The sequence below is a fragment of the Chrysemys picta genome, chromosome 8 (assembly GCF_011386835.1).
Source record: "Chrysemys picta bellii isolate R12L10 chromosome 8, ASM1138683v2, whole genome shotgun sequence".
Lineage (NCBI taxonomy): Eukaryota > Metazoa > Chordata > Testudines > Emydidae > Chrysemys > Chrysemys picta.
In genome coordinates this window covers 28,913,923-28,941,792 of record NC_088798.1, presented here as the reverse complement: position 1 = coordinate 28,941,792, position 27,870 = coordinate 28,913,923, and the positions used below count along the sequence as shown (strand labels likewise).

At 39.6% G+C, this 27,870-nt stretch overlaps 1 protein-coding gene across 1 annotated transcript; it reads left to right on the top strand.

Annotated features, from left to right (window-relative positions):
* The first annotated feature begins 126 nt into the window (after nt 1-126).
* Nucleotides 127-27,870, top strand: LOC101945288 (vitellogenin-2). Its single transcript, XM_042840512.2, has 35 exons — nt 127-248; nt 370-390; nt 505-656; nt 1,774-2,025; nt 2,700-2,861; nt 2,950-3,098; nt 3,688-3,838; nt 3,963-4,120; nt 4,210-4,375; nt 5,305-5,430; nt 5,788-6,006; nt 6,595-6,812; nt 6,982-7,079; nt 7,684-7,808; nt 7,940-8,041; nt 9,660-9,779; nt 9,863-10,052; nt 11,912-12,005; nt 12,141-12,326; nt 13,127-13,271; nt 13,395-13,623; nt 13,711-13,886; nt 14,254-14,817; nt 15,347-15,397; nt 17,819-17,947; nt 19,038-19,250; nt 19,351-19,493; nt 20,101-20,239; nt 20,797-20,932; nt 21,532-21,718; nt 22,615-22,709; nt 23,890-23,987; nt 24,927-25,086; nt 26,645-26,806; nt 27,523-27,870. Exons 1-35 carry the CDS (start codon nt 209-211, stop codon nt 27,639-27,641), a joined length of 5,475 nt encoding a protein of 1,824 aa, XP_042696446.2. The 5' UTR covers nt 127-208; the 3' UTR covers nt 27,642-27,870.

Genomic DNA, 27,870 nt, shown 5'->3' with positions numbered 1-27,870 from the left:
AAATAATATGATTTCAATGAGCCTGGCATGGTCTGTCCAGGATTCCTCCCATTCAAAAGTCAATATGGTTGCAAAAAGAAAACTGTTTGCATAAACTGATAACAAATTGAAAAATCAGCAAAATACAGCTTAGCAGTGGCCATGTGCTAGTGATGGTTTTTCTATAAAAGCCTCATGATGCCTGAGGAGGTCTTCATTCACCTTCATCATGAGGGGAATCATACTAGCGCTAGCGTTCACCCTTGTGGGTAAGTTTACATAGCCCTTCTCTGTTAGTCTTTGCTGGGTTTTTATAGTGGAGTCAAAAAATTAAATTCAAAATTAATTTGTTTGCCATTATTCATGTATCCATTTGATTTCTTTTCACAGGGAGTGAAAAGTATGACCCTGGTAAGTCTACTGTTCATTTCTTAAGCTTCACTCAATGCCTTTGTCATAATGACCATGAAGCAGAATGTCTTTTAAATTATTACTAAAAGTGAATATTTGTATCATTTTTCACAGAGCCTAATTTTAGTAGCAGCAAGATCTACTTGTACAACTATGAGGGCCTTATCCTGAATGGACTGCCAGAGCCTGGTTTGGCAAGAGCTGGGCTGAGACTGTCCTGTAAAGTAGAGATCAGCGTATTGTCACAGAGGAATCACCTCCTCAAGGTAGACTGCACTATTTCCAAAGGAGATCAAATAACAACAGCATTGAATTCCAAGTCAGGTTAAAGCAACACTTGGGCTACTGAATGTTGTAGGCAGCCACAAGAAAAAAGCAATGGAGAAAAGAGCTTTGAAGATTTTAGGGACTGGGCAATGACTTGTGAGTTATGGCTCCCATTTTCAAAAGTGACTAGTGATTTGGGGTGCCTCAATTTTGGAATGTTCAACTTGAGACGCCTTAATGTGATCTGATTTTCAGAGGTCAGGTGACAGCATCCAAAAATGGAGGCACCAAAACTTATCACCAGAAAATCGAGGCACCAAAAATCACTAGTCATTTCTGAGAACCTTGGCCTGCAACACCAGGGGTCCAATCCTGATCTCATTTAAGGTTTTGATCTGGCAATCCTGACACATTCCAAATTCCCATGGAAGTCATTAGGAGCAGAGGCAAGTCCTTAATTTATACGTAATAATAACAATTCTAGCCAACTTACATTTTATGTTATTCAGCACTCTTACTTATTCAATACTCAGGCAAAGCTGAAGCTCCTGTTGTTTCAGTGGGAGCATTGCCTAAATAAGGGCTGATGAAATAGGGTCCTAAAGTTCTTCTTCTGACTTTGTACTGTGCAGTTACTTATTATGTAAAACTAAAAATCTGTGTTGGGTTTTCTATTCAACTTTATGCTCAAAGTGGTTGATGCGAATAGATTAAAAAAAATATATTATTAAGAGGTAATTCAAATGTTTTTAGCTTTTTTCTTTAATATATAATATACTCAGTGGGCCAGATTCAATGGAGGTATATTGGTCTTACATCAATATAAGAGTGAGTGGGAAGAATCAAGTTCTATGTATTTATCTCTATATATTATTTTTATTTATTATTTGTATTACCATAGTGCCTAAAATCCCCCAGCCATCACAGACAAGGATCCCATTGTATTAGGTGCTGTACAAACAGCACAGAAGACGGCCTCTGCAGTCTATATTCAGAGTAAACCATGTATAACAATGTTAATTCTTTCCCTAGTTATTTTCTGTATACAGTACATACTTTAAAAATATTTTCGCTCACAGAATGGAGACTAATGCATTTTCTGAATTTTGTTCTCAGATCCGATCTCCACAGCTGGAGGAATACAATGGGATCTGGCCCAGAGATCCATTCATTCGAGCTTCCAAACTCACTCAGATGATCGCTTCGTATCTCACCAAACCCTTTAAGTTTGAATACAGCAATGGGCGGGTTGGAAACATTTATGCCCCAGAAGATACCCCCATCGCGTGCATTAACCTAATGAGAGGAGTTCTGAACATGTTTCAGATAACTACCAAAAAGTCACAGAATGCATATGACTTGCAAGAGGTTTGTTTCTCCAGTTTCAAGCTAGTTTGCTGCATGTGCCCAAGCATCACTTGTTATTATTAAATGTTTTTCAGTCAATTAAAACTCTTGCTTAGAGTTTATTTGTATTTATTTTAAAATTTCACTCAACAAGCACAAAAATATTAAAATATTTTCATTTGGACAAAAGAAAATATACATTTATATATGAAGGTGATCGTTTCTGGCAGATTGTCTATTACATTCTCTATATGTGTACGCTATAAAATGGAAGACTAAGGGAAAAAATAAAGATAATTATCAGACATTGAGATATTTATTGTATATCTTCCTCATTTACCCTGTTCTGTCTAATCTATCAGTGTTCATTGAATTGGTTATATCAATTAGATGATTATTTCCTAAATTGAGTCTCTATCCTGCAGCCTTTACTCATCTGAGTATTCCTGCTTACTTGAAAAAAGAACAGGAGTACTTGTGGCACCTTAGAGACTAACAAATGTTACTTGCTTACTTGAGTGATACTACTCATGTGCGTAATGAGAGCAGGCTTTGACACTTAATTAAGAAATGGTTTCCATATAGTCTTACTAAATTTCATTTTCACTTCAAATCTCAGTTCAGGGGAATGTTCTTCCTCTCATGCAGATCTGATATAACTACAAAACCCAATTATTTTCTATCATTCTCTATAGGCTGGGATTGGAGGCGTCTGCCTTACAAGGTATGTTATCCAGGAAGACAGGAGGAATAACCGAGTCTCTATTACCAAAACCAAAGACCTCAACAACTGCCAGGACAAAGTGGTGAAGGATATTGGAATGACTTACATCCGCCCTTGTCCTTCTTGCCCATTGGTATGAATAATCTAAACAGATCCACTCTAAAAATGAGTAAAACCATGGTCTAGTCTCATTCATTACATGAGTTTCTTTGCTGTTTTAGAAAGAAAAGATTGTAAAAGGAACTGCTGCATTCACCTACAAATTGAAATATGCAGATTCTGGTACCCTGATCACAGAAGCTGTGTCCCAGCAAGTCTATCAGATCTCCCCTTTCAATGAACCCACTGGTGTTGCTGTCACGGAGGCAAGGTAAGCCTCAGAGGTGAAAGTGAAAATAAGTGTAAAGGCATAAGTCTGATCTTGCTCCCACGTGAAGTAAATGGAAAGCTGATAAAGTTGCAGGTATTCATACTCTACTCCCACCCACCCACCCAAAAAAGCTGTGGAAATTTTGCACTAACAATAATTTTTTGCTGCATGTAAATTGAACTTTATTGTAATTAAATGAGAAAAAAGTGGAATCCATGGAAGTGCTTCTGTTCAACAAACAGAAAGTGCCGCTTTATAGCACCAACATCCCCTGAGTCAAAATGAACATGAATAAAATCACTATAAATGTTATGTTATCATAAAACCAGTATCTCTTGCTTTGGAAAATAACAATTCAGCTCCAGTTCAGCAGTTATCTCATTGCAGATACTCATTATCCCCTGACAGTATTTGTTCCATTGAAAAGACCATAACCCCAGGAAATTGTAAAATCTTTTGTGATAGAAAAAACAAATAAAGAACTATCCGTATCCCCACTGTACAGCCAAAGCAGTGAAGTCAGGTGGATACAGCTAGACAGCTTATTCCTCCAAATGACACATGTTGATTTCTCTTTATTTCCTTCCAGACAAGAACTTACCTTGGTTGAAGTGAAAAATGAACATGTGAGCCCTCCAGAAATTCAGCTGCAGAACTTTGGAGGCCTACCTTATCGTTTCTCACCACTACTGCTCCAGATGCCAATTCAGCTAATCAAGACGAAAAACCCTGAGCAACGGGTATAGAATGCTTAGTTTATTAAGCTGCTTTGCCATTTATCAGACTAATAAAAGATCAATATATTATTACAAACTCAACGGAGAAGCAACTAATTAGCATATTTCCTCTGCCTTCTCTCCTCAGATCGTGGAAACATTGCAACAAGTAATCCAGGACAACCAGCAAGAGCTCCATGGGGATGCTCCATACAAATTCTTAGAGCTTATCCAACTGTGTCGGGTAGCAAGTCCTGATACCTTGGAGTCTGTCTTTAAGCAATTTTCAGATAAATTTCATCACAGGTAATGACTGACTGTGTCACTAACAATTGCCATGTCTTGCACAAGGAGCAGAGAGAGCTAAATGTATGGATTTTGTACCCTGGCTGCAGGATTTGGCTGCTGAGTGGAATTACTATGGCAGGCACCATCGATTCACTGAAGTTCCTTAAGCTGAGAATTCGCAATGATGACTTTAAGTACATTGAAGCCCTTCTGACTGTTTCTTTTGCCCTCCATTTAACAAAAGCGGATGGCCATACTATTGCAGTAGCAGCAGTGAGTACAATATACAGGATCCTTTCCTGGTCACATCAGCATGATAACAATTGATAATAACTAGTGATTTTATAGCACTTCAGGGGCCAGATTCTTTTCTCACTTACACTCTTTTTGTATCAGAATATCTCTGTTACTTCAATTGACAGCTGCCTGTATGAGAGGGGAATTGGGTCCTATATCTTCAATTTGTTATGCAGGCATTAAAAATTAACTCCCACACCTACCCTATATTGTTATCCCCATTTTAGTTTTCTTGGCCCATATATTCTCTCTTCTGACATCAAACCTCAGTTAATCTTTTTCTGTTAATTCTAAAGTATTAATGGTGATGGATGAGTCAGATAATTTGAATAGCTCTTTTAAGCATTACATTTTCCAGTCCAGAGTAATTACATAACATTCCTAGACACTGGAATAAAGTAAAAGTATTGTAGATGAAATATTATCAAAATTAAAACACCAAACTGTTTACATACGGTTGATACAACCATCTATTATATAGTAGACTTTCTTCTGTTTCTAGTTAATATTCCTATTCTTTAACATAGGAAAACACAGAATATGAAGTGAGCACGATGCTTTAATATAATAAAAAGCTACAGACTCTTCCAGAGAAATTCCATTTGTAGATTGGCTCCTGCCCATGTCCTTTGTACTTTGTATCCTGCCTTTCTTAGGCCACATCTTCAGCTGATGTAAATCAGCATAGCTCTATTTAAGTTAATGGCGATATGTTGATTTACATTAGCTGTGGATCTAGCTCAAGCGTGTGTAAAATATTTTACTGGCTTGATTTAATTTTATTGAAAGTGAAAGATATTCAATTTTAAATAACTTTTCTAGATGAATCCTAAGTAATTGTCCTTATCTGAAAGGTAAGGTGAACATAACCCTGATTTAAAGAGGTGCCTCTTTTCCTTCTGCAGGATCTAGTGACCAGCTCCCGACTTGAGAGAATTCCCATGCTTCGCCAGATTGCTTATTTGGGATATGCTTCCATGGTAAACAGATACTGTTCTCTGGCTTCATCTTGCCCTAGTGAAGCTCTTCAGGTAGGTGATTTTCATTTCAGGTTGTTTTTAACAGCTTAAAAAGATAAGAAAGTTAAAACTGCAATGAGACCTGATCATTTTTATTCTAGAAAACATGGTCCAAGACATACACAGTGATTTAATTTACAAATGTTCATTCCAGAAGCTTCCTTAGTAGCCAAGGGATACCAACCTGGAAGTCTTCATCACCCCTGAATACATAGCTAATTTAGACTAAATCCTGAGGAGATCACTGAATATTTGTAAGCGTGTCAGTTGCATTATGGTCATAGGGTTTCAGTGTGTGAGGATAACAATATGCGTATGCGTGAATTTTGTATGAAAGTAAGAAAGCATTGAACTGTGCTTTGTTTGCAGCCCCTCCATGACCTTGCAGCTGAGGCAGCCAGCAAGGGCAATGAAGATGACATTGTATTAGCTCTGAAAGCCATTGGCAATGCAGGAGAACCAGCCAGTATCAAGCGCATCCTGAAGTTCTTACCAGTATTTTCATCTGGTGCTTCTAATTTCCCAGTCCATATTCAGGTCGAAGCTGTGATGGCCTTGAGGCAGATAGGCTTGAAGGACTCCAGAAAGGTAAGCAGAATCAATGATAGTTTAGTTGAATAATGAGATATGAAGAATATATGCTAGGGAGAAAGTGAGTTCAGTGGTGCAGTGTTTGTGAATTCAGAACAATTCTTTATTGTTATTAGTATCACAATATTAGAGCCCCAAGGGATATCAGGGTCTGATTGTGCTGGGCACTGTAATTGTTGGGAGGTAGATATAATGGTGTTTCTTTAGTCACTTGTCATATTATGTGACATCTTATATTAGTCACACATTGTCATTGGTCTGCTACTGGAATACCCCTCGCTAAAGTGGTCTAAATGACAGTGAACACCTGGGATCAAATTCACAAAGCCATTGGAGTTACACCACAGATAAATTTGTCTCACTAGTCATGGCATTTTCTCAAGAGCTATTCATTATGTCCCAACATTTTTCTTTAATGTTTGTGTATCAACTCATGAAGTGGAAAAAATGTTACACCTGAGGTTCTATTCTCCCTTTATTATGGATGTGTGATTTGTTGATACAAATTATACATTGAATCTGTTAGGGAGAATACCCACCTTAGAAGTTATCAGACACTTATGAAATTATATTTTCCCTCTCCAGGTGCAGGACATTCTTCTCCAGATCTTTGTGGATCATTCACTTCCTCCTGAAGTCCGAATGATGGCTTGCGTTGTCATATTTGAAACTGGGCCTGCACTTCCTCTGGTAATAACTATGGCTAACGTGATACTGAAAGAGACCAATATGCAAGTTGCCAGTTTTGTATATTCCCACATGAAAGCTTTGTCAAGAATTGGATTCCCACGCTTCTATAATGTGTAAGTAGAGAGAGAAATAAAACTGTACATTATCTGTGAAGTACAATTTCTATCACAGTCTTGTAAGTAAAATGATATATATATACACACACATGCACACACACTGACTCAAATTACTCTGGTAAAATTTAGCTTACTTTTATATATTTTTATCCATTTTTTTTAAAAGATCTGCTGCTTGCAACATTGCCATTAAACTGCTGAGCCCCAGACTTGACAGACTGAGCTATCGTTACAGTAAAGTTATTCCTCTTGGTGGTTACTACAGTGAGTAAAAAAAATTAATTTCCTGGGAGTGTCCATCATTGAAACACCATTTTCCAGTCATTTGGAGAACTAATGTAAATCATTCTGAACTCTAACTTGGATTCTATCTGTAAGAGTTCTTTCCTTTCGGAATGGCTGGAAGGTTTTAAAGAGTTATGAAAGGAATATTTAATTCGTTGTAAAAGATATTTTCTGTGTCTGAATTCTGAAAAGTTTACTGTGTTTCTTTTTTATAAAGAATTATTAGAGTATATTTGTCATTACAAATTATTTTACCAGCTCTTTAACTTTCTTGTAAAATGCCTCTTACTGCAATAAAGTGTACTTAGAATATTTAAGTTTGATCAAATAGTTTCACTGCATTTGTTAGTACAAAATTTCACCGCAGTCCTGCAAACATTTATGCATTTGAGTATCTCATCGATTTCAGTGGTATATTCGTGTATAAATTCGCACGTAAACGTTTGCTATGTCAGGACCTAAATGTTGAAAATCTTCATGAGAATATACCTTACGAAAAAAGGATTATCAGCTACAGATTGTCATCCCCAGAAGTCAATAGAACAACAACAAAGCCCTGTCTTGTTTTTAATTTCTACTACAGGTAGCTATCAGGCTGGTGCATTTGGAAAGATCTTCCTTATGAACAGTCCAAGAACAATGTTCCCATCAGCTTTAATTTCCAGTTGGATTGTAAACTATGCAGGTGCAGCTACTAGCTTGCTAGAGGTAAATATTATATTTAAGCCAATAACAGATTGTATGAAAGTTTATTTTTGACGAATGTATTTCTTCACTAACAGTGTGTTTTAACTGTACTGTAGTGCACCCTCTCATGCACAGTGCTGTTTTTTTATTAGGTTGGTGTCCGTGCAGAAGGTCTTACGGATATTATAAGGAAACAAAACATCCCATTTGCAGAATATTCCACATACAGAAAGATAAAGGAGATTGGGAAAACAGTATGTGTTGTTCTCATTCTTTGTTTCATGTGATGTATTGTGGGTGGAATTCATCAAGGGCAGAGGGGTTTAGTAAGACTCTCAGCACCAGTTCAGCCTTGCACTGAGAGGCAAATTAACACCCCTGCACCCAACCTGAGTGTCTCAGCTAGGCACTGCGGAGATTCACATTAGGATAGCAGGGGAAGGAGTCTCCTGTGGAGATGGCCAAGAATTTTCAAACCAAATGGATTTTCATTGGAAAATGCCAATTCACTGATCCCTAGATGTTTCACAGAAATGTGTTAGGTGAGGTAATAGCTTTTATTGGACCAACTTCTGTTGGTGAAAGAGAGAAGCTTTTGAGCCACACAGAGCTCTTCTTCAGGTCTGGCAAACAGAAGAGCTCTGTGTGGCTTGAAAGCTTGTCTCTCTCATCAACAAAAATTGGTCTAATAAAAGATATTACCTCACCCACCTTATCTCTCCAATATCCTGGGACCGACCCAGCACAACAACACTGCATATCACAGAAATGTTTCATTTTCAATGAACGTCCGCCAAAACACACAGAGGGTTCTGATGAAAACCTACCTGGTTCCTTGCCAGTTCACCTGGTGGGCTGCTGGGGAGCCTAGGCTTCCAGGTTCCCTGGTCCTGGGGTAGCCCCGCCATGCTGACTGCCTTGGAGTTGGGACACCAGGACTTTCAGGCTCCCCGCTGCATAGCTGGGAACCCTGAGTGCTTCACCTTGAGACAGGACTCTTAGGACTTCTAGGCTCCCCACTCCATGGCGTGGGAATCTCCAGACTCTGGGGGCTTCCCGAGCTACTCCCAACTCCAGGCAATGCCCAGTCTGATCCCTTTGGAAGCAGCCCAAGGTGTCTCTCAGAGGCAAAGGCAGATGGGGGAGTCCCCAGGAGCCAAGGCAGTGTGTCAGGACAGCTGGCTGCTCCATTTTGGTTTTGAAAAATTGAATGGAAACATTTCAAATTTTTGAGACTAAAAAATGTTGGCATTTGCTTTCCATGGATAATATCAAAATTTCTAGTTTTTGTTTAGATTTGAAACATTAGTTTTTAAATGTTGGAATTTCCTGTGGCTTGGAAATTCCAAGTTTAGATCACCTGCATTCTCCTGGGATGTCTGGAGCAGCCTCCCACTCTGGCCTTGTTTCCCGAACACCCTGTGCCTCACTGCATAGGGAGCCCTAATGAAGCTGGGCTTCATAGCATGTAGTAGATGTCCAGCCCAGGGTTGGCCTCCCCTGATCCTGCCTCTCTTCCTCCTCTTGCAACTGGTCTGTTTTCAGGACTTCTGTGTCCTCAAGTGAAGGACTGATTTGATACTGTGGTCTTAGCTTAAATTGGGTTTAAGTGGTGTGGAGGGCTGTGAGCTGACCCTGGGCATTGGATGTAAAGTTATCTTGTCAGAATACAAGACATTATATATGAAGTTACTTGTGTATGATTGAATTGCATGGAATTCTGAAAAGCCACATTATGTTATTAGCAAAAAAACACAAATGGCAAAGAAAAATATAGCTTAGTGAGTAGCCATTTCTGTTGCCTGTTAAATGTTTATTTGTAAATATACTGTATTAAGTGCCTGTTTGTTTGTTTGTTTGTTTGTTTCCTAGCTGCTGGGATGGAGGGAGTTGCCTTCAGAAAACCCTGTGTTATCAGCTTACTTAAAACTATTTGGCCAAGAGCTGGCCTTTGCTGACATCAACAAGGATCTCGTTCAGCAGGCTATGAAGGTAAGCACTCTCCCTAATTTTGTCTGAAGTGTTTGGCAGCTTTATCTCCTCATCTAACCTGCTGTATCTCTGTTACATTGTAGCTTGTGACTGGACCAGCAGACAGACACACATGGCTGAAGAGAGTGATCCATCAAATCCAAAATGGCATTGCAGGACGATGGGTTCAGCCATTATATTCAGGAGAATTTCGGCACATTGTCCCTATCACTGTTGGTCTGCCATTGGAATATAGTTTATATACTACTGCTCTGGCACATGCAACGGCCCGTGGTGAGCTTGAGAACATAAGATTAGCTATATTGGATCAAACCATGGGATGGGAGACAAATTAGGAAGCAGTGGAGTGAAAAGTAATGAGAACAGAAAGGTAGGAGGGACTAATTTATGTAGAGCCTTGAAAGCCAGGACAGAAAGGGAGGAAGGAGAGCTAGTGAAAATATTTATAGATGGTTGGGACATAGTTGCAGCAGCAGGCAAGGTAGATGATTTTTGCTGCAGTGTTTTGGATGGACAGAAAAGGGAGAGGGTGAGGTAAGAATCTGAAAAACCAAAGAGAAGAAGGTGACAGTACTCAAGGTCAGAAATAACCAAAACCTGGACAGGAGATTTTGCTATAGGAATGGGGAGGAATGGGTGGATTCTGAAGGTGATGCATAAAAACACGCAGCAGATTTAGTACCAACATGGAGAGAGAGGAACTGAAGATGGCTCAGTAGTCACTGCGTGGAATTGCCAGTAATGATAGAGACGGGAGCCGGAGTAGAGGGCTTGCAAGGGGACACGAGGAGTTCCATTTTAGACATGTTGGTTTTAACGGGTGGTGGGATATTTAGTGATCATAAGATTATGCAGAAGAGTTTTAAATTAGACAGCATTATTTGACTCTCTCTTTCACTGCAGCAGTGAATCTCACAAACTGACTACACTGTGGGTGAAGAGACATTTTCCTTTGTTTTAAACTTGCCTGTCATTAACTGAATTGAGTGGTCCTTTTTATCCTGTATGATGGCAATGTGTCAAAGAGAGGGACCTTACCTTTGAGTAACAGTAAATTTAAATACCTCTTTACTGTCCCCTCTAATTCTTTTCTTTTCAAGGCCTAATTTTTGCAGCCGCTCACTGTATGTAGGTCTTATGATATCATTTGCTATCTTTGTTGCCCATCTCTGGATATTTTTAGTCTCTCTTAAAACGAGCAGACAAAAGCTGAACACCTGCCTCCAAAGTAGAGCATATACCATTGTTCAATATCATACCATTAACTTTTGCAATAACTTCTATCCCCAAATATCCCATTCGCTGCCCACTGGCCCAGTTTCTTCACTGAGGTATCCAACTGGGCTCCTTTCTTTCTTTCCTTTAATGAATTTTGGAAGTTAAGGGCTGATCAGCATATGTAAGCTTTTTAGATGATGTTTGATTCTTATCCCACTTAACTGGTTACTCCATTGACTTGAGTGGAGTTGTTTCTGATTTACAGTGGTATAACTGAGAGCAGAATCAGGACCTATATTTATCAGTGTTCATCATCTTTCATTTATCCAATCTGAATATCATCTACCATCCTGCCATCAAATTCACCAACACATATAAGTCTTCCTGGATTTTCTTGGAATCTTTTATGATTTCTACACATAGGAACAACTTAGTGACATCAGTACAAGTCACCAGCTTGCTCACCACTTCCCCTGCAAATCATTAATAAATATAATAAATTAACTAGCCCAGGGCCACCCAGAGGATTCAGGGGGCCTGAGGCAAAGCAATTTTGGGGGCCACTTCCACAAAAAAAGTTTCAATACTATAGAATACTATATTCTTGCGGGGGCCCGGGGCCTGGGGCAAATTGCCCCACTTGCCCCCCCCCCCACCGGGCAGCCCTGAACTAGCCTTAGTTCTAGTATGTACCCTTCATGTTCCTGACTGCTAATGTCTCTCTACTCTGAGGAGTAGTTGTTCACTACATCTCTGAGTTTCTTATTGATTATCCAGTTTTTAATTCAGGACAAGACTTTGCTTTTATCACCATGGCTTTTATTTTCATTAATAATCTGTTATGAGAACCTTTTATCTTTACTCATTTATTTTTACTTTTACCATCTTTTACTTTTTTTCTCGGTCTCTTGTAGTTGATGTAAAGCTGTCCCCTTCTTTATCTGGTGATTTTAGACCTTCACAGTTGTATGAATCCAGCTTGCAACTTCGTGCTGACATCAGCCCAAGGTAAGGAAAGTGTTCTCATTTTTATGTCTCTGAGATTTACAGAGACTTCTATAGAAAAGGAGTTCTACCTCTTAAAGAGCAGTGGCTAGATACGGTGTCTGTTTGCTTATCTGTGACAATTTCACTCTCTTTCAGTATCTACTTTAACTCAGTGGCAATGATGGGAATCAACACAGAATACTTTCAGTCTTCTATTGAAATTCACACCAAACTCCGTGTACAAGCTCCATTGAAATTTGATGCCAAGATAGACATGAAGGAAAAAAGTTTTAAGTTCGGAACAACCCCATGCCAACAGGAGACTGAGATAGCGATGGGAAGGTAGAGTTGTTAAATTTCTGTCATTTAAAATATTTTTTGTGTGCAATCTATTGGTTTGTTGGAAACCTTCCAACACAATAAGCAGTATAATCATTTCACATGATCAAGGATACATGTGACTCATAGTTACATTGCACCACTTTTGTGCAATGTAATTCATGATTTCTTTTGTTTAGGTTTTAGGTTTTTTTTGTAATATGGGATAAAATTTTCAAAAAGTACCTAAATCACTTTGAAACTTAATTCCCACTTTCAAAAGGCTTGGCTGTATGAATACTTAGTTCATGGCAAGCTAGGGTGTAAATCTACCTTGCACTAGTCAGCTCCACACTAACTGTCTGTGCGGTCTCTGCTGCTGTGCACGAAAAGATCTTTAGTGCACTTTAATCTACACCCATTTCAAAGGGGGGGGGGTAGATTAAAGAGCACTAAGGAACTTTCAGTGCCCAGCAGCAGGGTCCACACAGACACATAGCACACAGCAGGCTCGTGAGAGGCAGTGTACACCCCTGCTTGTTCGTATAGGCAAGCCCTTAGGCACTCAGGAACCTAAGTCAAATGGGTTTTGAAAATGTTACCCATTGTCTTGTACCAACCTGCAGTTCATCTAGGACCAAATGATTTCTAAGTCATGTTAGTAGGCTGCAAAAATGCATTTTTAAATATTTATTTGGCTCTTACAGTTCAGTGTTCAAAACTGTATGACTCTTAAAATAGAGACATTAATAGAGATGTGATTAAATCCATCCAACAGCCCTTTGGAGCTACTTATAAATAATATTTCATGCATAATCCCACAGGCATAAGGCTTTTGCTGTATCAAGAAATATAGGAGAACCAGGCACAGTGAAGAAGATTCCAGTACTCCCAGAGGGTACTGGATCAAATATTCTGAAGGAGCATTTCAAATCATCTGAAAGAACTTCGAGAGAAGGTGCCGTGACGGTAACTACCTCTTCTATGTTTGTATATTAATATTTATTTTCTCTGTACTATATGCATGGTGATATTTGTACTTCTTGTCTGTGAAATGCTACCAGTGTACTAATGTGTTCATGTTTAATGCAGCAAAGAGAGGCTTCTGACATCCTACCTAAGAAATATTCCTATGGTCCTGAGCAGGAACTTCACCACAGTGCAGAAGGAAAAACATATACTCAAGCCATTTGTGTCAAAGTGACTCGTTTTGGTTGTCAGGCCTGTTTTTACAGGAGAGCACGAGATGCCTCTGTTTTAAAAAATACATATTTTCACCGATTAATTGGAGAACATGAAGCGAAAATAGTTTTGAAACCAGGTATAGTATTGAATACAAGATTTCCTGTTTATCCATGTCAGTACAGCTGAAGCAGTATATCTCCTAATGGATGTATCTGGTGTGTAGCCCCTACAGATGCAGCTATAGACAAAATACAGCTGGAGATTCAGGGAGGATCTAGAGCAGCTTCCAAAATAATCCAAGTGGTAACCCTAGAGTCCGAGGAAGAAGATGACTCATCTCCAGATGACGTGGTTCAAATGAAACTGAAGAAGATCCTAGGAATTGAAAATGTGTTTAAGGTAATTGACTTTGAGATGTTGAGGGTGTATGGGGCAGGAACCTTATTTAAACAAATAAAAAGCAATGATTTTAAAATACATTATGGAATATCTGCATGGAGAATGGAGAATAAAGTTAGTAAGAAGGGTACAATTTCAAATGAAAGGCGTGTGCGTAAGTCAACATCAAAGGCTTGAGTGGAACTTGCGTGGTGCATAGACCTGATGTTGGCCCTCTGCTCATGGATGAATTTCAGCCTAAATAAGTGGGCACCGTTATTTTTTCACCACATCTTATTTAACAATCATAGCAATAAGATAAAATAGTAACAATTATTTCTTTTGATGTCTCTAATCACCAGCATCGTTCTTTGAAATGCTGTTGCAGGTTGGAAATAGAACTCAGCGGCACAAGAAAGGAAAGACCCAGATGACAGAGTTCCGGGTAGAGCCCAATGCTAAATATCCATCTAGTTCATCTTCTTCATCCGCCGACACGTCCTCCTCTTCTTCCTCTTCTTCCTCTTCTTCTTCCTCCCCTTCTTCTTCCTCTTCTTCCTCCCCTTCTGGTCAGAAGGTCAAAAACCAAGATGCGAAAGACAAAACATTAGAACCTAGAAACAGAGATGAGAGCAGCAGCAGCAGCAGTAAAAGCAGCAGCAAAAGCAGCAGCAGCAGTGGTGACAGCAGCAAAAGCAGCAGCAGCAGCAGCGGTGACAGCAGTGACAGCAGCAGCAGCAGCCATAGCAGCAGCAGCAGCGACAGTGGCAGCAGCAGCAGCGACAGTGGCAGCAGCGACAGCACCAGCAGCAGCAGCAGCAGCAGCAGCGGCAATAAAGCACCTCGACCTGGAAGCAGGCATCAACTCGTCAGAGAACCGAACAGCAGCAACAGCAGCAGCAGCAGTAGCAGCAGTAGCAGCAGCAGCGATAGCGAGTATTCCAATAGACAGGTAACTTATGTGTGTCACTCGAATGCCTGGTGGTGGTGCTGATGATAAAGTCAGCGTGAGTTACATTTCGGATAGCAGGTGGCTTTGTGTTGTATATCAGGAAATTATGAATTGATACTACAGAATACACTGGTCCAATATTGTGAAAACTGCACTGAGAACCCCACTTCCACCAGGCAACCACCTGTCTCAGGTGACCCCTTTGCAGTATCTTCAGGGTTTCCACTGCTTTGTCTGAGATATTGTTACAGGCCACCAGAACTAGGCGACCAATTTTTGTTGGCTTATTGGTCTCTCTCTCTCAATGGGTTTTGCTGTTGCATGTTTAGTCTTAATTCTCTGGTGGAATTTCCAGGGGCTGCTAATTTAGGAGCATTAATTTTTCTATTTAAACATTTCAAGATTTATACTGTTGTTTTTTAGTCTGAAATCCTTACTTACTTCCAGTGCTGCACATTTCAATGTAATTACAGAAAGCAGGTTCTTCTATGTAAGGTTCTTCAACTTTCTACTTTTATCATTTTCAAAGAGAACTCCAGAGATCTATCAGTATCGCTTCAAGTCAGCACATACACAGGAGGTAAGTTTTCTTCCCTCATTGCATCTGACTTGACCTGGGTAGAATAAAATCCTGAAAGAATACACATGGGAATTACTACCTTTGTGAAGGAAAATAATTGGTATTACAGTCTTTATAATAGCAAAAACAACGAGGAGTCCTTGGCCTTAGAGACTAACAAATTTATTTGGGCATAAGCTTTCGTGGGCTAAAACCCACTTCATCAGGTGGGCTAAAAAACACTTCATTAATTTTAGCCCACGAAAGCTTATGGCCAGATAAATTTGTTAGTCTCTAAGGTGCCACAAGGACTCCTCGTTGTTTTTGCTGATACAGACTAACATGGCTACCACTTGAAACCAGTCTTTATAATGTTTACAGTTTCTAAATATGTCCCAGTGTTTTGTAGAAATATAAGAAGTCAAGGCTCTGGGACTCAGTGAGGGGAAGGGTCCCAGAGCCCAAGTTCTAGCTGGAGCCCCAACATCTACACCACAGTTAAACAGCTGTGTAGCCCCAGCCCCCGGGCTTGAGTCAGCTGACCTGGGCCAGCCGTGGGTGCTCAATTGCAGCGTAGACCTACCTTAACTCTCATTTTAGGTGCCTAAGTGCAACATTTAGTGCCACTGAAATCCCCAAACTCCCGCACTCAGCTGCTGCCTTGTCCTGTAGGTGCCTGAATTCCCACCAGTGGGCATGCACAAACCTGCCTAAATCCAACCTTGCTGAGATGTTCGGTGTCCTAGCTCACACCCAGCAAGAGTCTCAAACTAGGCAGCCCCTCATCTATCTCCCCAGCAGGGCCTGATAAGTGTGCTCTGCATACCTCCCCCATCAAAGGCAGCCGGGGTGACCACATGTGGGAAGAGGAACAAGGGTGTGTCCATCCCCCATAAGACCCAATAGCCAGGGCACTGCTAGGATGTGGGAGACCTATTTCAAATCCCCCCCCTCTGCCTGATTTGGAGCAGAAACTTGAACCTAAGTCTCCCAACTCCCAGGAGCATGTCCTGACTGCCAGGATGTTCGGTATTCTGGGTGGATGGTGGCTAGGGCACTCTTGGGTATGTGGGAGATGCACGCCGAAGTCACTGCTTCCAAATGTTCATTTAACTATTTAGACAAAGTGGAACAGCTCTGACAGGAGAGATTGAGTGAGCCCAGCCCTGGAATACCCTGTAGCCTGTGGGTCAGGGTACTCAGCTGGGATGTAGGAGACACACGTTCAAATCTCTGCCCCAAATCGGGCAGAGCAGGAATTTGAAAACAGCCCCAGCTCCAGGGCTATTGGCTATAATGCAGGCTTGCTCTCTCCTGCTTTTGGTAAGGAGCAGAGCTGGCTTAGGTGCCTAACTCCAGGTGAGGGTTAATGGCTGTGACTCCAAGGTGAAGTTAGGCACTTACCTGTCTTTGAGAGGTGGGGCTTCGAACATGCCCCTCTCCCTGGCATTTCCTATTGCTACTTTAGGTGGCTCCCCACTCAGCTGGCTGGTGTTTGTGAATCTCTTTCTGAGGCACCTAATTCTCCCCAGGCCTTGTAGAGGAGCCTGCATACCTAACTCGGGCCTAAGGATTCCACTAGCTGACAGGGTGCATAAAAATTAGGAGTTGCAACACTCACTGGTACCACGCCTAAGTCCCTTCATGAGTTTAGCTCAAAATCCCTGCCATGAGGAGCTTAAATAATTTGACAGGCTCTGATAACTTGACATCTTGGGCTAACTTCTCTTCTGATATGAACTAGCATAGCCTCATTGACAAACACGGTAGAATACACCGGCTCATGTTACTCTAAATCAGTGGAGGATGCTTGTTAAGGGCCTGATCCAAAGAGGAGTCAATAGCAACCATTTCCATTGCCATCAGTGTTTCATGGAAAGTAAAGTGACCAGTAGGAAAGTAAGATGAAAAGTGGTGGTTCATCCATTCATGGGATCAGGCCCTACATTCCTAAAGAGCAATGGACTGAGTCAGTGCTAGTCTTTTATATCAAACCAAAGCTTTGCTGGGTTGCAGTGATTCTGGTATTATTTGATACGCAGCCATAGGAAGGGCTTGTAAAGCAGAAGTGCTATTTGCATGCACTGTTCCTGTGTAAATAGTCTCAAATAGAGAGCAAAAGTGAACCTGACTTATGCCTTGATCCTGACAAGCCTTATCCACACAAGTAATTCTTACTCATGCAAGTAACCCAATGGGTCTGCTCAGATACATAAGAACTACTTGGGTAAGAAGATCTATGGGTGAGCAACAATTTGTAGGGTTAGACCCAACAATATTAAAAAGGAATACGATGAAAGGTTATTGACAATAATCTGGTAATTAGAATATGCTTTAGCAGAACATTGTAAAAGAATATTCTACATTGTCATTTCAAACATCTTCCTATGAACTAACTTAAATTGCTCTACTAAGGATGTTTGGGTTTTTTTATTGTTGCAGTATCCCAGAAAGAAAGTCCCAGGCAGCAGCAGCGCCAGCAGCAGCAGCAGCTCCTCCTCCTCTACCTCCTCCTCCAGCTCTAGTTCTAGTTCCAGTAGCAGCGAAGACACCAACAGAGCAGGTTCCCGGGTCAGTTTCTTAGTCTTCAAGAAATGCAGTATGCAGTGTGTTAGCCTGGCAGCATTGCCTTGGACTTGCAATTATTGTCCAGCTAATGGGTAAAGAAAAGTAGCTGCCATATTAAATCACATGGAGCCAGACTGTGCTGACTCTTGTTTGCAAGCCCAGGAGAAACATGTCTGTGCAAGAGACCTGCCCTCCCTCTCCCATGTTACACAACTGTGCCACCAGCAGGAGCAGGTCACATGCTTCCAACACTCTGTGAAACACAGGGTTGCTTGCTCCTACTTCACCTGGAGAGCAAGACCAATCACAGAGGACCCTATTGTGCTAGGTACAGTACAAACACAGAACAAAAAGGTGGTCTCTACCCCAAGGAGCATACAGTATAAGACAAGAGATGACAGGTGATATAGGCAGACAGGCAGGGTGGTACAAAGAAACAGCTTGTCTCCAAAGCTGAGTGCTGAGTATTAACAACAAACAGTATACCTAAAACATGCTGATTTAATGTATTCCGGTATCACTACATGAATAGCGTAGCTGAAGTCGAAGTATCTTAGATGGATTTACCTTGGGTCCTCACGGGGCGGGATCGACGGCTGCGGCTCCCCCGTCGACTCCGCTACCGCCGCTCGCTCCGGTGGTGTTCCGGAGTTGACGGGGAGCGCATTCGGGGATCGATATATCGCATCTTAACGAGACGTGATATATCGATCCCCAATAAATCGATTGCTACCCGCCGATACGGCGGGAAGTCTGGATGTACCCTTAGACACTTCTTTTGATTTCCAGAAAAATGCACTTGTTCTGATTATTTGGGCTAAATCCCACAGCTTTTACTCAATGTTCACTTTGTGAAAACTCCCATTGATATCAACTGGAGTTGTGGCTGAATAACCATTGCAAGTTTTGGCCCATTACATTTTTATTTATTGTATATTATATGATTGTATATCTGTAATGTGTCAAATTACATGCGTTTGTCAACTTCTTACTTTCTATTTATATTATTTGTACCATAAATAAAAGCTAACAGAATATAGTAATTCCTTTGTAATATTGTTCTGAGGCATTTTTTTTCCTCCCTTGCCTTTAGCCTAAATTTTTGGGAGACAGTAAAGCACCAGATCTGGCTGTTATTCTTCGTGCTTTTCGAAATGACAGAAAGCTGGCAGGCTTCCAGCTCGTGCTATACACAGATTTATACTCCACCAGACCCAGGATACAAGTGTTTGTGTCAAACATCACAGGATCAAGCAGATGGAAAATCTGCGCTGATGCTTCAATCATTAATGCTCACAAGGCAGCGGTAAGACTCAGAAATAACACCGCACCATTCTACCCACAATACAGTGATCTCAAGTATATTTTACTTTTTAAAAAATGGAATGTTTTTGTCTCCATTATAGGGTTATCTGAAATGGGGCCGGGATTGCCAGGACTACAGGATTTCTTCAGAGTTTGTAACTGGCCGGTTTGCTGATCACCCAGCCATGCAGGTGAAACTGGAATGGCCTAAAGTTCCTTCAAGAGTCAAATCAGTTGCCAGCTGGTGAGGTTTTGCTCTTTCATTTCAGCAGTTTATTTTATGGTGTACCAGTCAGGCTGGGAAAATCCATATTCAGCAATGAGCTTTCAGTGATTGACTGATTGACTGTCTCTTTATTTTCTCATTTCTGATTTGTTTGAGTTTGGAAACTCATCAAATGACCCCTAAGGAGTATAAGATAACCATCTACTGTACAAACCTACCATACTGTACAAGTGGAAGGTAATCCCTTTATACCAGGCAGAAGTTACTGAAAAGTTAGGGCCAGATTCTCTATGTCACGAAGCTCTTGTTCAGTAAAGCAGGGAGTGAGGTTGGGGCCTGCCAGGGAGACCATTATGGCTCACTGTTTCTCAAAGTGGACCTGTGTTGCCCTGGGGACTGCTCTAATTTATGCCAGTTGCTGTGTATGCTGGCTCTGTGCCACATAAGAGCTTCTCCACACCAGAGGACTTTTCAGCTGTCCACATCATCTGCTCTCAGCCACAACAAAGGGGCTGGTCCTTAATATCTCCTCTAACTTATGGTCAGACAGACAATGCCTCAGATATCCAATACCTGAGTGACCTGAGTAAACTTTACCGTTAAATCATGTTTTTTTTTCCCCAAGGTTTTACACTTTCATCCCAGGAGCTGCCTATATACTAGGCTACTCTGAAATACAGCAAAAAAATCCTTCTCAACAGGCCAAGTTGATTGTGGCTCTAACTTCTCCAAGGACTTGTGATTTTGTCGCCAAACTGCCTGAGGTAAATATACTGCATAATCATGCCATCACATATTTCACCCGACAGAATACTTTGATATTTTTTTTTATTAGAGCATTCCAAAAAAGTATTTGAAAACATTAGTTCAGATTAAAACCGTGATATTGATTCACTGTTGTCTCTGGTACTTTTACTTTCTTTCCAAGGACATTCATGTGGTGATATTTGTTCAGCGAAAGTGCCATTAATACTTATGTTAATATGTGTTTGTCCAGCCATCTTGGAAACTCTTTTTGAGTTTGGAAGTTATCCACTCAGAAAGCAGAAACAATACCATATGCTTTAGGTGACCAATCACATAGCAGGAGTGAATACTGGCAATAGCCATGGTGAAGAGCTCATGAGAAGTGAATATGTTGAATTATGTTCACATAAACTATTTGTCAAATAATTTCAAAAAAACAATATTTTTGTAAAAATCGAAGTCCTCCCGCAGATAATTCACAAACAGGAAAAGAGGCTGAAATCAACAGATCAATTATTTGCTGTGAATAGCTTGCTGAACTCTATTTTAAATCTGTTTTCTGATTCCTTTTCAGCTGACCATTTATAACAGAGCCTTCAGGCTTCCGTTATCATTGCCTGTAGGGCCATCTCTACCAGCCTCAGCACTGCAGCCCCCGATCTGGAATTTCTTTTCTGAAGCACCATCCGCAGTCCTGGAGCATCTTAAAGGTCAGCAGTTCACTCTCTTCAGAGACACAAGCTCTACAGGCACTATCATTATTTTAGCATTGTCTGATAATACATGGAATTGTTTTTTTCTTATTAAGAAATAAATAGCTCTCTAGTGATTTTTTTCATTATGATAATGTTAAATCATTTCCAACTGTAGAGAACATAATGTATGGTGCACAGAAGCCCCAAAGTATTTATTTCCACATTGGAAATCAGAGATATTAAACTTTCCAAAGAACTCCTCAGATTGGTGCACGTACTGCTGTTGTTTCACATCCAGTCTGTCTGCAAGAGTCAAGATAAATTTACACAGGAATCCATGAATTCACTTTAATCATTTGTTCTGGAAAATCTGAACGGATGCATTTTGAATTGTCAGAAAACTCATTTGTTGCTAAAATGTGAGGAATATATATTTCATGCCTTGCTTAGAGATTATGGGCACTGAGTAGCCTAAATCCCAGGTAATCTTAAAGAAAAAATATCATCTGTTGTCTCACTGAAATGGAGAGCCAAAATAAAATATTATGTTTAAATAAATATCTCATGAAAAGGAAAATATTCACTTGTTTCTATGGCATGTTTTCTTTTACCAGCTCATTGCTCAGTTTCCCAAGACAAGATCACAACCTTCAATGAGGTACAGTTTAACTACTCACTGCCCACAAACTGCTACCACATCTTGGCCCAGGATTGTAGCCCAGAACTGAAGTTCCTGGTAATGATGAAGAATGCGGAAGAATCTGCTGACCTTAAAGCAATTAATATCAAGCTTGGCAGTCAGTAAGTAATTCTAAAACTCATTACAATAATCCAGTCCTGAAGTGACAAAAGCACCTTAAATAAAACACTCTTGGCTTCTGCTGCAAACTTGATGTACGAGATTGCAAACTTCACTAAAAAAAGATGGGCACTACCCACTATATTTTCCTCAGAGGGAGCAGATGTTACCTCTGCCACATACTCTGCAACTCATCAACCCCACATCCATTTTATCTGGACTGTGATTTGGCCAGTTGGTTTCCATCCAACTCCTTTTCTGGCCTGACACTGGAAATGCAAAGGTATCACACCATCCAGATGTAACGCAGAAGAGACTTCTGACTAAGGCCTGCTCTACACTAGGGGGTGGGGGATCAATCTAAGTTACGCAACTTCAGCTACATGAATAACGTAGCTGAAGTCGACATACTTAGATCTACTTACCGTGGTGTCTTCACTGCGGTAAATTGATGGCTGACGCTCCCCCATTGCCTGCGCCTCTCGCCCTGATGGAGTACCGGAGTCGACGGCAGAGCGCTCAGCAGTCGATTTATTGCGTCTAGACTAGACGCGATAAATCAACCCCCGTTGGATTGATGGCTGCCTGTTGATCCAGTGGGTAATGTAGACAAGCCCTAAGCGTTACATTGGTGATATTGCACCCAGAGTTGTGCCAGTGTTTCCCTTTATAACCTCATGTGCACCTTGAATAAGATGGATGGCAAAGCAGAACATGATGTTACCCCCCACAAAAGGTGGGATGGGCATCTGTGATGTGCATTTATGATAACTATGATGTTGAAACAAGATAATGCTAAAATCAGGGATATTTAGTGAAAGAGGTTATAGTCTGGACATGGTGTGTTCATGAACACGATCAGCATAGAATATAAATTCATTTTTTCCTCTTTTCAAAGTGAAATTGACATGTATCCGGCAAATGGACTTCTTAACCTCATGGTCAATGGTGTTGAAACCCCAGTGGAGAATATCACATATACATCTGACTTTGGTAGGTGTCCATTTAGCCCTTTCTCATAGGTTGTATCAGGAGAGAGAGAAATATACTCCAGTAAAGGTATTTTTGTCATTTTGGCAGTGATATTGCTTGAAACAAACATTTTTACCTTTGTACTTAGGGCTAAAGAGTAATATTTACTCTTTACAAATTGTGCATTTATTTACATATTTGCAGATCAGCATTTATAAGGACAGACTAGAATTGGGAACTTTTGAAAAGTTAAGCAAGAGACAGTTGAGGTTAATTGACCCACCGCTCCCTTTCTAAAATATGTAGGCATTTAGGATTCTGACTCACAGAAGTTCTGAACTGGAGGAAGGGTATTATTTTATCCCAAATGTCTTGATCACATATATGATGAAACTTTTCCAAATATAGCTTTTCTTATAATTACCATATCTATATGTTGGGACTTTTTTGCCAACTTGACTTATACGTGACATTTTGGGATTTTATATCAATAGAAAAAATCAAGAGAAATATTTATAAAAACAGAACAACCCTAACAAAAATTATGGAGAACTGTAGGGATAAAGTCAGCCACTAGGCAGAGCCTATTCTGTTCTCTCAATGCATACACGTTTTGTTCTATGAATAGACACATTGAAACTTTGTTTACAATCAAGAGAGCTGGATACAGTACAGTTGTACCCAACTTGGTTATAATAACACAGTTGAAAGCTGTAGGACGTAGATGGAGCCAAACATCTCCAAAACTGGATTAACATTTTGGGAGTCCAGGGTTTTATCCCATTATCATTTATTTGGTTACAGGTAACTGCTATAAATGGATCAGGTGACTACCAAGTTGCAGTCAAGTCTCCTGACTCCATTAGAGTGTAGACAGGGCCTTAATATCTACAAAAATGTAATACTAAGTTTTGGCGGACTCCATTATTGTTCCCTGAAATAAATAGGGACCTGTTAATATTTACAAAGGAAAATTAATACAAAAGTGATTGTTAAGGCCATAGAGTTAAAATTATGTTTCCCTAGTTCCTGCCAACAACTACATTCCATATTTGCAAATTTTAAGGAAAGTAATTAGTTAATATACAATGTGTTTTGGTTCTTCAACAACAACAAAATACTGAAGAAAAACAAGGCTTTTATTATATTTTTACAGAATTATTATAAAGATTATAAAAGATCATTTGTATTTTTATTACAGATGCTTCTCTGATGATCAGCAGTGAGAAGAAAGGTCTATCACTTGTGGCACCCGACTATGGCATTGATAAACTATATTTTGATGGACGTACATTCAAGGTATTTTTCTCTCCTCTGCAAGTGTTTTCGTTTGCATAAACTTCCCAGAAAATCCACAAAATGCCGTATTTACACAAGGGAATCTCTGCTAATCAGATCACAAGATTATTTTACTCCATTTAGTGATAAAGCCCCAATTCCGCATTCAGACTCCAGTATCCATACTGATTCCTATTCATTGAAGTAGATGAAACTTTGCATGAGTGCAAGGGTCTGCATTAGCAAGCCAACTTTAAGATCAGGGTAAAAGAGTTTACAGAATAACAGCCTCCAGCCAGTCATCATAATATTCGTCTCTTACACAGCTCCTCTCCTCTGAGGATCTCAAAATGTTTCACAGACATAGAGGAATTAAGCCTCAGAACATGCCTGTGTGTTAGATAAACTAAAACATGGGTGGTGAAGTGACTTGCCCAGAACACACATTGAGTCAGTGACATAGCTGCAAAGAGAACTCAGGAATTCTGAATCCCTGTCCCCTGTACTTCTCATTATATAACTCTTCAACTAGTCAAAACTCTGATTTTTTAAAAAACTCTAATAGAAGAATGGTCTGCTAGGAATGTAGAAGATCAATAAATGCTATGTATAGCAAGTGCTAATTGAGCTATTAATTGATGAGCATACATCAAACAAAATGATTACATCTTCAGCATCAATCATTTAATAGATTAGACATGGACACAGGGATTTTCAAAAGGACCTAATGGAGCTAAGCACTCAAATAACTCTCACTCAGGCCCCTTTGAAAATCTCAGCCAGAGTGATTGTTATGGAAAGCACAGAATCAAATCTTGTTCTTTAAAAACAAATATCTTGGCTTTGCCTTAACCTTTATTTTCCTCTGCAATTATGTTACCTCAGGAGACCATTCTGTAACAAAATTCTGCTTCATTGACATTATCCTTAAATATTAACTTTTACTTTGTTTTCACAAAGGTTCAAGTTGCTTTCTGGATGGCAGGGAAAACATGTGGCATTTGTGGAAAATATGATGCTGAAAATAAACAGGAATTTCAGATGCCCAGTGGATATGTAGCTAAAGATGCAGTGAGCTTTGGGCAGTCTTGGATTCTGTCAGAAAAGCCTTGTGCTGGCGGTATGAAAACTTTACTATACATAATGTATGATTACTACAGCTAGTTAGAAAACTGAATTTCCATCCTGTGGGAAATTGACATTTTGAAAAAAAAATCTCAAATAAGTATGAAAAGTTGAAATCTTGAAATATTTCTCAGAACAGAAATTCCAATATAATTTGATTCAAAAACATCAAAAATACTTTATTGAAATGATTCATTTTGATAACGTTGAAACATTATAAAAGATTAACTCAGGTATATGAATATTAAATATAACATACATAATATTAAAATTAAAGTTTAAAAAACTTTAAAAAATTTAACGTTGAAATGAAACAATAAAGCCATACTGAAACCAAACAAGAAAATCAAGAGGAAATGAAAGAAGAGAGTTAAAACAAAATACTCCATTTCAATTTCAAATAGTTTCAAAAAATTTCCATTGAGAATTGCATCAAAATCAACACATTCCTGCAAAAAAAAAAATTGTATTTCAATAAAATAGCATTGTTTGACAGAAAACTTTTCCATCAGATTTTTTTGACCAGCTCGCATTATTACTTTGAGTGATAATTTAAATTGTTGGATCAATGCAACTATTTTTGGTCTGATCCAACAAAGCACTTAAGCACATTCTTAACTTTAAACATGTGAGTACTCCCATGGATTTCACTGGCACTACTCATGTGCTTAAGGTAAAGCCCATGCTTAAATGCTTTGGGGGAGGGATAGCTCAGTGGCTTGAGCATTGGCCTGTTAAACCCAGGGTTGTGAGTTCAATCCTTGAGGGGACCATTTAGGGAACTGGGGTAAAAATCTGTCTGGAGATTGGTCCTGCTTTGAGCAGCGGTTGGACTAGAGGACCTCCTGAGGTCCCTTCCAACCCTGATATTCTATTAATTGGGGCCCTTGTAGTTTATTCAGTTACATCAGTTTAAATTACAATGCAGTTCAGCATATATGTGCCTACATTCAATGTGTGCATAGAGCATAAAATTATACTCATCAGTAAGTTGAGGTTCTTCTCATCCTCCTGTAACTGGCTGTAGTGATCACCGAAAATCAGACCTATCTGTTACTGACCAATGGGGATTGTTTCTTGGTCGCAATAACACTCAGCTCTACCATATATCCACAAATATATTTAATCAGAATGGCCATGATATTCATGCCATTCTCTATTGATTATTTTTATTTGTGCACAGCTTCAGGTCCTTCTCCTGAAGATTGAGATCTATTCTCTGTTAAACTCAGGTCTCGCACTTACTCAGTGAACCAACTTACCCACATAATATTCATTAGGAAATACATTAGATTAAATATCTCCATATTCATCTAGAGATAACTCAGGACTCCATCTGAAATAACCATCCTATATCCCCATATATATCTAATTAAATAAAACAAAGGAAAATTATTAGTCAGGGATATTGCTTTACATGTGATCCACATAGAATTTTGGATGGAGCCAATATTAGATATACACAAAATATCACTAGCAGATGGAGAATTTTCGGGAAAATCTAAAGCCATTTACACAAGGTTTTGAAATATCAATGATTATTTTATTTGCAGCCTGTAAATTGCAGCGCTCACTTGTGAAACTTGAGAAAACAATTCGGCTTGAGGGCGAAGACTCAAAATGCTACCCTGTTGAGCCTGTGCTGCGCTGCATGAAAGGATGTTCAGCAACTGAGACCACCCCAGTTACTGTTGGCTTCCATTGTCTGCCAGCTGGTAAGTCAACAAAAAATCCTATTATAGAAGCTATCCAAATATTTACTAATTTAGGCCCTGATTAGCCAGGTGCTTAACTTTAAGCAGGTGAGTAATCTCTGTGATTTCAATAAGACTACTCACATGCATAAGCTTTGGCATGTGCTTAAGGACATCACTGAATTGGAGTCTTAATCAATAACATTTGGTGTGTGACGCTAACTTTAGTGGATGTAAAAATAAATATGTTGCCTGTCAGCATTTTATGACGTTTTTCCTGGTATTGACTTTTTAAATCTGTAGCTAAATGAAGGTCCCATATTATCTATTGTTTATTTATCACTGTCTATGGGCCCAATCCTGCTTCCATTGAAATCATTGGAGTTTTGTCAATGGTTTTGGGGGGTAGGGCCAGATTCTAAGATAGCAACTGAGATTTCACGAATATTGGTATCTACAATGCATTTTTCTTTGTTTTCAAAGTTTGACATTTAAAAAACAATAGATTGAAAATGAACTAGTATAAATGAGCATTATAATTGCTGTCTTTTAAATTAATGATTAGTTTGTTGTGATGGCTGCTTTTCAATCCAGTTAGTCAAATGAAATGTGCATGATAATTAGGAGAATCTAAGTCCAGTCACTGTACTAATGAAGTCTGTATAACGAATCCCACGCATTGCAAATTGACTGTTCTTTTTTCTTCATTCTTATCTGTCATTTTTCTTCACTTCCAGATTCAGCTGCCAGCTTAGTTGAGGGACAGATGAAGCTTGACCAGAAGTCAGAGGATATACAGGACACAGTTGAAGCCCACACAGCATGTTCATGCGAGGAACTACAGTGCATTGCATGAGGCTACAGTTCAGCAGATTAGAAACTTGGAGCATTATTTTTATACTGTGATGCCAGAAAATTCCTCCCAGGCAATCACAGATATGTTAATTTAAGTGTTTAAAGTCCTACTGAATCTTCTTAGAGAAAACTGATCTTTCAAGGAAATGTTAAACTTTATCGCTGTAGAAACAATACTGACTATTCATACATATGTGATTTCCTAATAAATCTGTGCATCTAAAAAGAAA

Coding starts and splice junctions, on each gene's coding strand:
- LOC101945288 (XM_042840512.2), top strand. CDS start 209: ATGAGGGGAATCATACTAGCGCTAGCGTTCACCCTTGTGG. Junction 5,431..5,787: donor GCCCTAGTGAAGCTCTTCAG/GTAGGTGATTTT, acceptor CTTTGTTTGCAG/CCCCTCCATGACCTTGCAGC. Junction 15,398..17,818: donor AGTCAGCACATACACAGGAG/GTAAGTTTTCTT, acceptor TTATTGTTGCAG/TATCCCAGAAAGAAAGTCCC.